Here is a 14,081-nt window from a genome sequence, read left to right as displayed (position 1 = left end):
ACGTCCACATCCACACAGTGTCACTGCGTCCTCAGGTGTAACTCCATGACCGAGGCTGGTCCTCAGGTAGCTGGTCCTCCTCAGGTGGCTGGTCCTCAGGTAGCTGGTCCTCAGGTGGCTGGTCCTCAGGTGGCTGGTCCTCCTCAGGTGGCTGGTCCTCAGGTGGCTGGTCCTCCTCAGGTGGCTGGTCCTCAGGTGGCTGGTCCTCCTCAGGTGGCTGGTCCTCAGGTGGCTGGTCCTCAGGTGGCTGGTCCTCAGGTGGCTGGTCCTCCTCAGGTGGCTGGTCCTCAGGTGGCTGGTCCTCCTCAGGTGGCTGGTCCTCAGGTGGCTGGTCCTCAGGTAGCTGGTCCTCAGGTGGCTGGTCCTCAGGTGGCTGGTCCTCAGGTGGCTGGTCCTCAGGTGGCTGGTCCTCAGGTGGCTGGTCCTCAGGTGGCTGGTCCTCAGGTGGCTGGTCCTCAGGAGGCTGGTCCTCAGGTGGCTGGTCCTCCTCAGGTGTAACTCCATGGCTGGTCCTCCTCAGGTGTAACTCCATGGCTGGTCCTCCTCAGGTGTAACTCCATGGCTGGTCCTCCTCAGGTGTAACTCCATGGCTGGTCCTCCTCAGGTGTAACTCCATGGCTGGTCCTCCTCAGGTGTAACTCCATGGCTGAGGCTGGTCCTCCTCAGGTGTAACTCCATGGATGAGGCCGGTCCTCAGGTGTAACTCCATGGCTGAGACTGGTCCTCCTCAGGTGTAACTCCATGGCTGAGACTGGTCCTCCTCAGGTGTAACTCCATGGCTGAGACTGGTCCTCCTCAGGTGTAACTCCATGGCTGGTCCTCCTCAGGTGTAACTCCATGACTGGTCCTCCTCAGGTGTAACTCCATGGCTGGTCCTCCTCAGGTGTAACTCCATGGCTGGTCCTCCTCAGGTGTAACTCCATGGCTGAGACTGGTCCTCCTCAGGTGTAACTCCATGGCTGAGACTGGTCCTCAGGTGTAACTCCATGGCTGAGACTGGTCCTCCTCAGGTGTAACTCCATGGCTGGTCCTCCTCAGGTGTAACTCCATGGATGAGACTGGTCCTCCTCAGGTGTAACTCCATGGCTGGTCCTCCTCAGGTGTAACTCCATGGCTGAGACTGGTCCTCCTCAGGTGTAACTCCATGGCTGGTCCTCCTCAGGTGTAACTCCATGGATGAGACTGGTCCTCCTCAGGTGTAACTCCATGGCTGGTCCTCCTCAGGTGTAACTCCATGGCTGGTCCTCCTCAGGTGTAACTCCATGGATGAGACTGGTCCTCCTCAGGTGTAACTCCATGGCTGGTCCTCCTCAGGTGTAACTCCATGGCTGGTCCTCCTCAGGTGTAACTCCATGGATGAGGCCGGTCCTCAGGTGTAACTCCATGGCTGAGGCTCGTCTTTTCCCCCCCAAACGCATCTGAGCACCATCTGACCAGAACACAACTGACACATGATGGGGAAACTGGGCCACGATTCAAAGTGGATATATTTTTCCTGGTTTACATACAAGGGGTCTCCTACCCTGACCTGCAGGGACCGACACCACCTCGGCTCTCTCACTGTGGACGACCAATGGCTAAGTGATGAAAATATAGTCTGTGCCAAATGTATATGAAAGATTTATAGATGTATTAAACAGCTTTGTGAGAACGCCTGGCTTCAACAATGAGCTACATCGACAGATGACGACTTCCATGTCTTGATGAATAACTTTGTTTGCCCATGTTAAGATGCAAACCTTTCCTCAGTTGCTCTTCTAAAGCGATACCAACTCACATTAAACACTGCAAGCTGCAGTCTGTAGAGATACCTACAGTATGTACATTAAACACACGGCAAGCTGCAGTCTGTAGAGATACCTACATACTGAACATTAACCTCTTAAGCCCAACGGGCCCGGTACAGGGCTGAGATTGATATCACACCATAAATCCATCAATACAGAACATATTAATTAATGTTGCGTTTTTTTTTCAAATGTAGCCAAGAGTAAAGACCCTAACCCTGTCAAAACAGCAGTCAAAGTGTATATTTTCAGCACTACGTTTGTTTACCAATGATTTTAAGTGTTATTAGTGAAATATGAGTTTATAGAAATCTCAGCGCATCGAGTTGGCACAAGGCGCATATTGATGCAAAGACTTGGCGCAACGTAATTTGAGTGTAATCTTATGAGAGAAGAGACCCAGGGCTTTTGATGGGCTTTTGAATTTCATAAAACTACACTTCCCAGCTCACGCCAGCCCCTGTCAATCATCTGACTTCCATCGTGAAGCTTTTTTTTCTTTCTCGTTATTTTCGGTATCATATCTCACGGGTCAAACAAACCTGAACGGTATTGCCATGAAATAGAACACAGTTAGTTTCTCTACCTTTCTGTGAACGTCTAGCAAAAAAACGTGTTGCAATCTGATGAAGCATGGCGGAGCAATTTACATTATAAAAAAGTAACTGTACTTACAGTAGATTTCATTCACGTTTTTTGCTAAATCGAGATTGAACTGTGCCATTGGAAAGAGAAGATTTGGCCTGATCCATATGTAGAAGGGTGGATTATCCCTGCTTGTGGGAGTAGTAGTACACAGACACTGGGTAGTAGGATACTATAGTATTGGACCTATAAGTACCCCCGTCTTTGGCCCGGAATGTCGTTCTGGAGGGCTTGCAGCTGGAGTGGATGGGGCCCAGGATTTAATAACCTGGGGACTGGTACTCTGGTCTCCCTCGCCTTCCAAGGCGGTCAGCAGTAGCTCCCCACACACCCTCACTTCCCCCAGTACCTCCGACAGCCCTCCCACACCCAGTGACTGTCAGTTCAATAGTATTATTGGGATTCCCTGTAAGCAGTACCCTTCCTTGACCACCCGTATAGACTAGAGCTGGGCATAGATTAATTTTTTTAATCTAGATTAATCTATATGCAATCCTGGAATTAATCTAGATTAATCTAGATTAAAATGGCTCAAAAAAAAAAAAAAGGTCTGCCTAAGGCATTCAAAATATGTGTGTTCTACCCAAATAATGACCAGAAGTAAGTCCTTACTTTTACTTTCCTCCTTACGTTTCTCAGGCCAGGTGGCCCATTACACCATGAGCCCATCTCCCGTTTCCAAAATGCATTACAGACTGTTTGAAAAAGCTGTTTTGCTATGATAATTGGTAATGAAATATCAAAATAATGTTCAATAAGATGTACTTGTGTTTAATAAATCGTTTTATTCACACAAATAAATAATATCAGTACCGCATTTCAAACTTTCAAAGAGAGAGAGAGAGAGAGAGGAGAGAGAGAGAGGGAGAGGGAGCCTCTGAGTTTCTGCAGTTCTCCCATCTCTCAGACAGCAGCAACAGAGACACCAAGTGGTGACAGAAGGGAACAGCAGCAGACTGAACGGTTCAACTTGAGGTTAACTGAATGAAAAAAAAATATGCCGCTGAAGTGCTCTTGAGCAAGGCACTTAACCCCCAACTGCTCCAGTGGAGTTACTCAGTGTTGTTTTATTCACACAAATAAATAATATTATCAGTACAGAACAGTACCGCATTTCAAACTTTCAAAGAGAGAGAGTTTCAGCACTCTTTGATGAACATTGTTACTCAGTTGTGACTACAGTGGAGTAGAGAGCACATTATAGACAGGTCTGCAGGCTAAATCAGTCTGTAGACTACAGTGGAGTAGAGAGCACATATCAGTCTGTAGACTACAGTGGAGTAGAGCATGTAGGGGCCTATACAGACAGGTCCAGTGATGTGACAAACTACCAAACTGGAAATCAGTTAATATAATCTGACAGAATGTGTGTTAAAGGAACATGCCAATCAGGGGTGGCCTTAAGCATCTGGAGGCCCGTTTCAAGAGCTAACTGAATAGCACTGTGTTGTTTATCAACTAATAGTCTGCATTGAATAGCAGTGTGTTGTTTATCAACTAATAGTCTGCATTGAATAGCAGTGTGTTGTTTATAAACTACTAGTCAGCACTGAAGAGCACTTTGTTATGCATCAGCGGACATAAAGACAGCTTAAACAAATCCCTCAATTAAATTAACAACAAAAGCAATGCCATATATTTATCTTGGGAATTAAAAGTGCATGAAAGTACTGCTGCTGGTCCTTCCTGCTGACCTGTCGTACAGAACTTGTAAGTCGCTTTGGACAAAAGCGTCAGCTAAATGACAAAATGTTGAGCAAGGCACTTAACCCCCAACTGCTCCAGTGGAGTTACTCAGTGTTGTTTTATTCACACAAATAAATAATATTATCAGTACAGAACAGTACCGCATTTCAAACTTTCAAAGAGAGAGAGAGTTTCAGCACTCTTTGATGAACATTGTTACTCAGTTGTGACTACAGTGGAGTAGAGAGCACATTATAGACAGGTCTGCAGGCTAAATCAGTCTGTAGACTACAGTGGAGTAGAGAGCACATATCAGTCTGTAGACTACAGTGGAGTAGAGCATGTAGGGGCCTATACAGACAGGTCCAGTGATGTGACAAACTACCAAACTGGAAATCAGTTAATATAATCTGACAGAATGTGTGTTAAAGGAACATGCCAACCAGGGGTGGCCTTAAGCATCTGGAGGCCCGTTTCAAGAGCTAACTGAATAGCACTGTGTTGTTTATCAACTAATAGTCTGCATTGAATAGCAGTGTGTTGTTTATCAACTAATAGTCTGCATTGAATAGCAGTGTGTTGTTTATCAACTAATAGTCAGCACTGAAGAGCACTTTGTTATGCATCAGCGGACATAAAGACAGCTTAAACAAATCCCTCAATTAAATGAACAACAAAAGCAATGCCATATATTTATCTTGGGAATTAAAAGTGCATGAAAGTACTGCTGCTGGTCCTTCCTGCTGACCTGTCGTACAGAACTTGTAAGTCGCTTTGGACAAAAGCGTCAGCTAAATGACAAAATGTTGAGCAAGGCACTTAACCCCCAACTGCTCCAGTGGAGTTACTCAGTGTCAGACTGTGGTTGTACTGGGCAGCTCCCAGGTGTGATTGGAACTGTGTGACTGAAGCAGGGCGTAGCTGAAAAAGAGCATCTGTGCTCAGCGAACCTACCCTGGGTAAATAAAGGTTAAACAAAAACAAAACAAATGGCTTGACTCAATCAGTCTCTATTTCTCCTTCTTCCACCAGTCACTAAGGCAGACCAGCTTGTTGACATTGTCTGGTGACAAACTAGCTCTCCTCTTCTGCACAATATGGCCCGATAAAGAGAACAGTCTCTCGCATGGGACAGTTGAGGCAGGGCTCCCCAAGTACTTCAGGGCAATGTGGGCCAGCTTACCGTAGGCGGCAGTGTGGTCTGACCACCACTTCAGTGGACACTGATCCAAGCTGGCACTTGGCTCTACCTTGTACCTCTCCACAAGATTGGGCACTGGTGAGTCGTCATCAGACTCCGAGTCTGATCCCATCACTAGTGTTTTCTTTTTAGGTGGCTCAGGGTTCTCCTCCCTCGGGGGCTGCAGAGCAGGTTCTTCTGCCTTCACCAACTCACTCAGTGTTGCCCACACTGGCCCCCTCTCTGCTTTGGGCAGGCATTTGAGGTCCTTAAAGCGTGGATCCACAGCAGTAGCTACCTTTGATGAACAAAAATAAATAATAATTAATTGATGATGAAAAAAATAAAAATTAAAGTAACTTTGCAAATCCAACCACCATATTTCTTCATGACTCATTCATCTATCCATTGATCAATCTACTGGCTTAACAGTCTATAATGGTCAGACAATACAGTTATTTTCAGTCTCACATACCTTCAGCCATTCCAGGTTACTTTTCTCCCTCCGCTGGTTGAGGTCCTGGGTGAAGGCATTCTTGAATCGCACAATGTAGGCAGGATCCTCATCCGAGATCTTCATTGCGTGCTCAAGGTGGCGCAGGGCAGGTAGAACCACAGAGCAGGATACATACTTGTCCCCACCAAGGAGCTCAGTGATGTACCTACACACACAAAATATGGCCAATTAATTTAACTCAGATTACACTCTTTTTTTAAAGTTCTGAAACACACACACACACACACACACACTTTAACTAAGATTACACTTTTATAAGTTCTGATTCTGAATCATTTATAGTATTTAAGGGCATGCATTTCTTAATTAAATACAAAGTGACTTTTAAAAGAAGTTGTATGCCAATTTAAGAACACGCTATCTTTGTAGACCATACAGTACCTGCATGGCTCCAGCAGTTTCTCCAGCTTTGCCAGCTTCTCGTATTCAGCATCTGTTGGGAGGACCAGCTTGTGCTTATGCTGGGCCAGCGTTGCGTGCACTGGGACTCTGTTGCGCCTCAAACGATTGATCATTGCAAGGGTGGAATTCCAACGTGTTGGAACATCTTGCACAAGTGACTCTGGCTCTTGTTCACAGGATGCTTGCTGGACATTCAGCTCATCTGTGTTGGCCGGACTGTGTTTGAAATGTCCGACCACTTTTCGACACTTGGCCAGGACACCATCAAAACCACTATCCCGAAGGGACATTACAATGGCCCTCTGTATGAGGTGCGCAATGCAGGGCATGTGCTCGAATGGCAGTATCCTCCCTGCTGCTATCATGTTGGGAGCGCTGTCTGTCCCAATGGTGGTGATTTTGTCGGCTATCTCCCACTGATTAGCGACGTCCAGAAACTGCCTGGCACACGCCTCTGCAAAGTGGCGCTCCTCTGTTTTAATCACACCTAGTACAGACAAAGTAGATCAGAATAAGTTTGCTAGTAAAAAATGTATACCATATACAAGAAAAACAATCCACAGTTTAAACAAGAACTAATTAAATGATAATAATAATAAAGAATAAAAATAAAATAAAATATCTCACTATTCAGATCACATTTGACTTTCATACTGACAATTTTTAAAATGTATATTACATCCCTTAAGCTCGCTATGGAGATAATTCCAAACCTTTACACCAATAACTGAAGGACACATCTGTTTAAGTTTATAAATTTTATTTAATACTACATGCCACGGTGGGTTGGTTTCAGGTTGGAATGAATATTCAGCCAGTTGGATGGTTATATGGTTGGATGGCTGGGTATCCAGCCTGAATGAATGAATGAATGAATGAATGAATTAATGAATGAATTAATGAAAATGTTATTAACAGATTGCAGAATGGGTACAATACAGTACAGCTCAATACACACAATTGTTAAGGGGATGCAGACCAGAGAAAGACGTTTGTCTTGTTTACATCAGGGTCCCCCCTGAAACCAACTTAACCGTGGTCAATTAAATAAATTAAATAACAAACGTACCCAAGGCGAACGAGTGAAGTTCCCAGCTGGCATCGATGAAGTGTGCAGTAACGCCTAGGTAATTATCGTTGCTGACCGATGTCCAATGGTCCCCAGTCAGTGCTACACACGCCGCCGCGGCCAACTTGTCATCTTTCACAGCTTTCTCTGTGGCGTGTTGGTCATGGATTCTCCTCATGATAGTTCGCCTCGCAGGTAGCTTGTAACACGGGTCGCCTGTCGCCGCCCGGAGAAGAAGCTCGAGTCCATCATCTTCAACCACGCTGATAGGCCGGCAATTGATGGCAATCCACTGGGCTAGGAGGTTAGTCAGCTTGGCTGATAAAGCTGTGCTGACGGGCTTGCCTTGGTTGCACTCAAACAGTGTAGTTTGACGAGCACTTTTCCCCGGTGCAGCTGTGCTTGGTCCGGCCGCGGCGGCACCTTCCTTCATAACATCAATTTGATGCTTCTTGCTCAGGTGGTATTTAAGACTCGAGGAACTCCTACAGTAGGTCATTTGCGCTTTGCACAAAGTGCAAATCACCTTCGTCTTGTCGAGGTTTCCATCTGGAAGCTTTTTGAAAATAAAATACCCCTGAAGCAAACTGTGCTTAATGTTACCATAGATATCTCTTCTGCTCACAGCGTCCGCCATTGTCATGCAGCTCAGCTGATGGTAATGAGCTTCACGCATGCCCCGCTCACGTGTTCACGAACTTCACGCCCCTCCCCCTCCCCCCACACACACACACACACACACAGAGTAGTTCGACCAGGTTGGTATGGTATACATCCGCGAATGTCCCAGACGAGACCCAACGCTGAAAAAAATGTTAACGGCGTTAATTATATTATCGCGCGACACTAGTCTCGCGATAACGCAGCACGTTAACGCCGTTAACGGCCCAGCTCTACCTTCAAATGCTATTCTGTGAATGGGGTGTAAGGGTTAAATAATTATGCAGTCACAATATTTACCCAGGGGTTAGAATAGCAAATGGAAAACGGAAGAAACAGACACACACAATGATCCCGATCAAGTCTACTTTTACTGAAGCCTGGGCATGTTATCCATTACAATTAACACTGTCCTTTATTCATAATTGGCACCGGGTGCTCTCACTGTTATAATGTAGGGGAAGCTCTTCCCACCAGAGGCACTGCATGCTCGATACATTAAAACACCCCGCTTGTACTAGGGGAACTCAGGCATGAAGTAGAGAAACATTTGGGAATTCAGATAACCAACTAATCAAATAATCAATAACAAAATAAAACCAAGTAAATGTGGGCCCACGTTACCAAAAGAAAACCTAACCTAAGCCGGCTTAAATTGTTCGGGAAACCCCTTAGACACTGGTTGTTAGCGTTCACTTGAATGGACATTGCTGTTGATACACGTGGTATCGTTAGTACTTAGCCAAGATGGCGGACCCACCCTTGTCACCACTCGTCCAGGTGACAAGATGGCGTCGGCGATCCCGCGAGCACAGCCAGCAGGCTGGGCGAACAGCATAGGCAGTGGTTAGCTGGAGGAGCGTGCTGGATGGCGTCCTCTGCTGGTGGGAAGAGGCGTCCTCTGTACCGTATGGGAGACGTCCACCGCTGGCTGTTGCTGACTTGCTGCTGTCGCGCGAGCTAATACTGTTGCTACCCTAAACACAGCTAAACTTCGGGTCTCGACGCACCCTCCTGCTATATCGGTTGTGCTACTAACACAACGTGGCTGTCTATACCACCGGTTCTTCAGCGCCGCGCGCCCGGTAGTCTACTCAAGTCAGACGGAGCCGCTAGCAGCATACTAATACACCGCACATAGTAACTACTATAACCCGCTAACGTTAGACGTTAGTCTCGTTAACTCTAGACGTTAGTCCTTCGGTTCTGTATCTCTTACTCACACACTATCGCTGATACTTCTAGGATAACCCGTCACTAGCAAGTACTTCTCATCACCCGCTGCTCGTTCCAACAGGGCTCTCCTCATAACTTCTTCAACAGGGCTATTCCAAAGCACACACCCGCTGTGACTGCGACTGATCGCGGTCAAGTCCAATGCCGAAGAGAGCTTCCTGGTACTCTCGCTCCCAGGTAACTCCCTCTTCCTCGTTGCTTTCCTCTCTCCACCGCTCCACCTGCCACCACTGCCACTCCGCCCCCTGCTGGCAACCTCCACTGGTCCCACTCAAGGACCGCTCCAGAAAGGGAAAAAGGGCTCAATGTTATTGTTAGTAATCCATACTGCAGCCGGAGAAGAGTAGCACCTCACCTCGTCGTTAGACTGGGCGACCTATCCAAAGGAACACTGTTAAGCTATCCAAAGGAACACTGTTAATCACACGTTATACACACACAGGGTAAGTAACAGTTAGTTAGCACTTCTGAATACTTTGTAGAATATTCAGGCTGCTACACATAGATGTGTGACTTGGACTCGGAATACATTCCCTGAGATCCATAGAGGTCCCTAGATACCAAGAACATGCAAATGGACCTTGTAGAAGTGGAGTGGAGTGAACCTTCCATTTACTTAGTTATGTATTTTTAGGCGAATTATCAGAGGTTAAACACACTATGTCTAAAAATATGATTCTCCACAATAATTGTAGGTTTTTAAATGTTATTTTACAACACAAGAAAAAGAAAGAAAATACAAATAAATAAAACAGACACACAGGCAGCTGTTTTTAGCTGAGGCCCAGGGCTTCTTCACACATATATTAATAAACACAAAACATCAAATAAATGTAACAAATAAAAAAGGATTTTAACAATGAATTTGAGCCAAAGCAGGCTTTAAGAATCCTAGATCATGAATATGCAAAAGATAATATCCCCTGAGACAGGGCATTATTTGTGTGTACTAATAATCATCCAGTCCTCAACCTGCCTCCATCACAAAGTACTTTAATACTGTACTAAAAAAACAGAATTGTCAACCGTGACAGACGATTTATGATTATGAAAGTAGATTATTTATCTTATCCCTTTTCTAATCCATATTGTAATGATGACAGGCGGCGTTAGACGACCTGCTTAATCCCTGGGATGGAAGTCTTCAATGAGATCACAGTGTAAATTAACAGGCAATGACCTGGTGAAACGACCTGGTGACCTGGTGACAACGACCTGGTGAAACGACCTGGTGAAACGACCTGGTGAAACGACCTGGTGAAACGACCTGGTGAAACGACCTGGTGACACGACCTGGTGACACGACCTGGTGACAACGACCTGGTGAAACGACCTGGTGACCTGGTGACAACGACCTGGTGAAACGACCTGGTGACCTGGTGACAACGACCTGGTGAAACGACCTGGTGAAACGACCTGGTGAAACGACCTGGTGAAACGACCTGGTGAAACGACCTGGTGACACGACCTGGTGACACGACCTGGTGACACGACCTGGTGAAACGACCTGGTGACACGACCTGGTGACCTGGTGAAACGACCTGGTGAAACGACCTGGTGACACGACCTGGTGACACGACCTGGTGACACGACCTGGTGAAACGACCTGGTGACACGACCTGGTGACACGACCTGGTGACCTGGTGACACGACCTGGTGACACGACCTGGTGACCTGGTGACACGACCTGGTGACACGACCTGGTGACACGACCTGGTGAAACGACCTGGTGAAACGACCTGGTGACACGACCTGGTGACACGACCTGGTGAGTGTGAGTGTGTGAGTGTGTGAGTGTGTGTGTGTGTGTGTGTGTGTGTGTGTGTGTGTGTGTGTGTGTGTGTGTGTGTGTGTGTGTGTGTGTGTGTGTGTGTGTGTGTGTGTGTGTGTGTGTGTGTGTGTGTGTGTGTGTGTGTGTGTGTGTGTGTGTGTGTGTGTGTGTGTGTGTGTGTGTGTGTGTGTGTGTGTGTGTGTGTGTGTGTGTGTGTGTGTGTGTGTGTATATATAATATGCATGGATGCAGCCTGCACCCTAAAAAGACACCAGTGTCTGACTGTCGGTGATCCATCTAAACAAGGACAGGAAACAGGAAACAGGAAGGAGGATGAAGAGGATGAGGAGGATGAGGAGGATGAGGAGGAGGAGGAGGAGGATGAGAAGGATGAGGAGGAGGAGGAGGAGGAGGAGGAGGAGGAGGAGGAGGAGGAGGAGGAGGAGGAGAAGGATGAGGAGGAGGAGGAGGATGAGAAGGATGAGGAGGCGCCATGTCCTCCTACCTCGTCTATGAAGCTCTGTTCACAGCTGCCAGATGGCTGCCGATTGGCCCAGTGCTGTCTTCACGGCACTGATTGGCCCAGTGCTGTCTTCACGGCACTGATTGGCCCAGTGCTGTCTTCACAGTACTGATTGGCCCAGTGCTGTCTTCACAGTACTGATTGGCCCAGTGCTGTCTTCACAGTACTGATTGGCCCAGTGCTGAAAACCCTGCATATATCGGTATCGGTTGATATCGGTATCGGAAATTAAGAGTTGGACAATATCGGTATATCGGATATCGGTAAAAAAGCCAATATAGAACATCCCTACCTATATCCCTAGTTACATGAGTTCTTGTGAGCGTTCTGCTATACTCTTTTGATGAGTTGTCCAAAAGAGCGTAGCAGAACGCAAGCAAGAACTAAATGTAACATAGCGGTCATATCTTCATACCCAGAAGGTTCACTATCAACATTACACACCAGGCCTCAACTGAGACTTCACACTGAACTGAATGACAGCGCAGCGTGGCCATCTGCAATCACAGGACTGAACGGCCGCATAGATAGATAAATAAATAAATAGATTTCTGGAATAGATAAATAAATAAATAAATAAGATTTCTGGAATAGATAAATAAATAACGTCATCCTCTCTCCGTATTGACCTCGCATCTCATTACAGTATGATGTCAAAAGAATAATGATAATAAAATAAAAAGGATAATAATACAAATAAATAAATCAAAAATCGAGAAAACATTGTTGACAGAAATGTTGAAGACCAAAAAAATAAATAAAGGAATTAAGAAATTACAGAATTACACACATGTTAATGGGGGCACACACACACACACACATATACACACACATACTCACGTTAAATATTTGAATCGACAGATAATTAATTATTAAGTTCGATATGCTTTTGAGGACATCTTATGGGTCTCACTCTCACACACACACACAGTGCCCAAATCATGACTCTATCGATACCACTGCATTGGGCAGAAGGGTGGTCAGCGAGCCCATGGTAAAGGGCCTATGTTACAGGAAGCTCCATCAGTTGTGCTATTATTTACCCCCTTGTCAGATAGGATGTCACTGGTGCCCTGATAGCAGCCTACAATAAAAGCCTATAGTTAGTGACAACTGAAAGACAAGCTGCACCATTTGTAATGTGTAATGTGTGGTTACTGATGGATCTTAGATTTTATTATTAATTAGATGGACTAAAGGGAATGCTGTAGATTCATTGAATTTGATTGTGTATTTGGCTTTTACTTGTTTAATGTAGTAAAATTGTGTGGTTCGTTTTTGTATTTTTGTATTTGGGCTTCAGAGTAGCTATATATACTGTTTCTGCCAGCCAACTGTCTACCCCCTACCCCCAGAGGTCCACAATGGAAATAAGCCTTTTGGCTTTATTGTGTTTTTAACCTCGATGATTTTTTTTTAAATGTATGTATTCCTGCTGTGCAGTTTTATATGTATCTTTTATGAATGATCAAATAAATTCAATCAATCAATCAACTATGAGACAGCGTTTTTTTTACTCTCTCTGCCACGGCTGTGAGTGACTTGGTTAATCTCAGTTCAATACTGTCACATATAGGCCTACTGCATGTCCGGCATAAGGCACAGTCACACTGAACGGTTTAACCCTTTTATTTCATCTGTTCGTTCGCATACACAATGTGAATTTTGAAAACAGGACATTCTATTGATGATGTAAACAGTCACTGAAAGCTCTAAAGTTCTAGACATTTTTTTCTATGGAAAACATTCCAAAGAAAATTTAAACATGAAAATCCACTTTTTTGTTTATACAATAAATTACTGTAATTCATATTATATCAAATCAAATCAAATCAAATTTATTTATAAGGCCCGACAACACACGTTAATGTCCCCATGGGCCGTACAGGTCTTCTTTAAACAAGTCAAGAAGAAAACATAACAATAAGTCAAGAACAGAACAAGAACACCATAAAGGTCCAAAAAATTTAAGATAAATGCAAATAAATGAAAGAATGCAAGCACTCCCAGACATACCCCACGCGAAGGTAAGGAAAAACTCACTAAAACCTAACAATAGGGAAAAATGCTCCACAGGCAGTGTGGAGGAGAGAAATCTTAGAAGGGCCATTCAAGGGGGGATCTCCCTTCTTAGATGTTGGTGATAGTAGTGTTGCAGACGGACAGTTGGTAAGCATGCACTCATGTGTGTAGTGAAACACAGATGAGTGCATGCAATAGCAACTGAACATTTTGAAAGATTAAAGATAGAGCTAATAGCGATAGCAACTGAACATTTTGAAAGATTAAAGATAGAGCCGATAGCGGATCTATTTGAGGCACAGGGGCGGCGCAAAGAGGGTCACGTCCTCCCCGTCTTAGTCACGGGACATTCAACACTCCGGTCATTGCTCAGGGACAGCCGGAGACAGGGAGATAGGGGGCGGCGCAGAGAGGGTCGCGAACTCCCCGACATCATCGCGGGACATCCGGCACTCCAGTCACCACTACGAGACCTCCGGAGACAGGGGGGCACGCAGAGGGGGTCGCAACCTCCCGGCCTTCATCACGGGATGTCCGACACTCCGGTCAGCACTCCAGGACAGCAATTCACAGGGGGACAGGG

General features: G+C 45.6%; 1 protein-coding gene across 1 annotated transcript; it reads right to left on the bottom strand.

Moving 5' to 3' along the window:
- Window positions 1-1,310: 1,310 nt before the first annotated feature.
- LOC311235673 (E3 SUMO-protein ligase ZBED1-like) lies at window positions 1,311-7,785 on the bottom strand (the record flags this gene model as incomplete). Its single annotated transcript, XM_084323137.1, has 5 exons — window positions 1,311-1,429; window positions 5,302-5,596; window positions 5,774-5,960; window positions 6,197-6,704; window positions 7,287-7,785. 5 exons carry the CDS (start codon window positions 7,783-7,785, stop codon window positions 1,311-1,313), a joined length of 1,608 nt encoding a protein of 535 aa, XP_084179263.1.
- Between the last annotated feature and the right edge of the window lie 6,296 nt (window positions 7,786-14,081).

Source organism: Notolepis coatsorum (genome assembly GCF_963971535.1).
Source record: "Notolepis coatsorum genome assembly, chromosome: 10".
In the NCBI taxonomy this organism is placed as follows: Eukaryota; Metazoa; Chordata; class Actinopteri; order Aulopiformes; family Paralepididae; genus Notolepis; species Notolepis coatsorum.
This window is presented reverse-complemented; position numbering and strand designations above follow the sequence as displayed.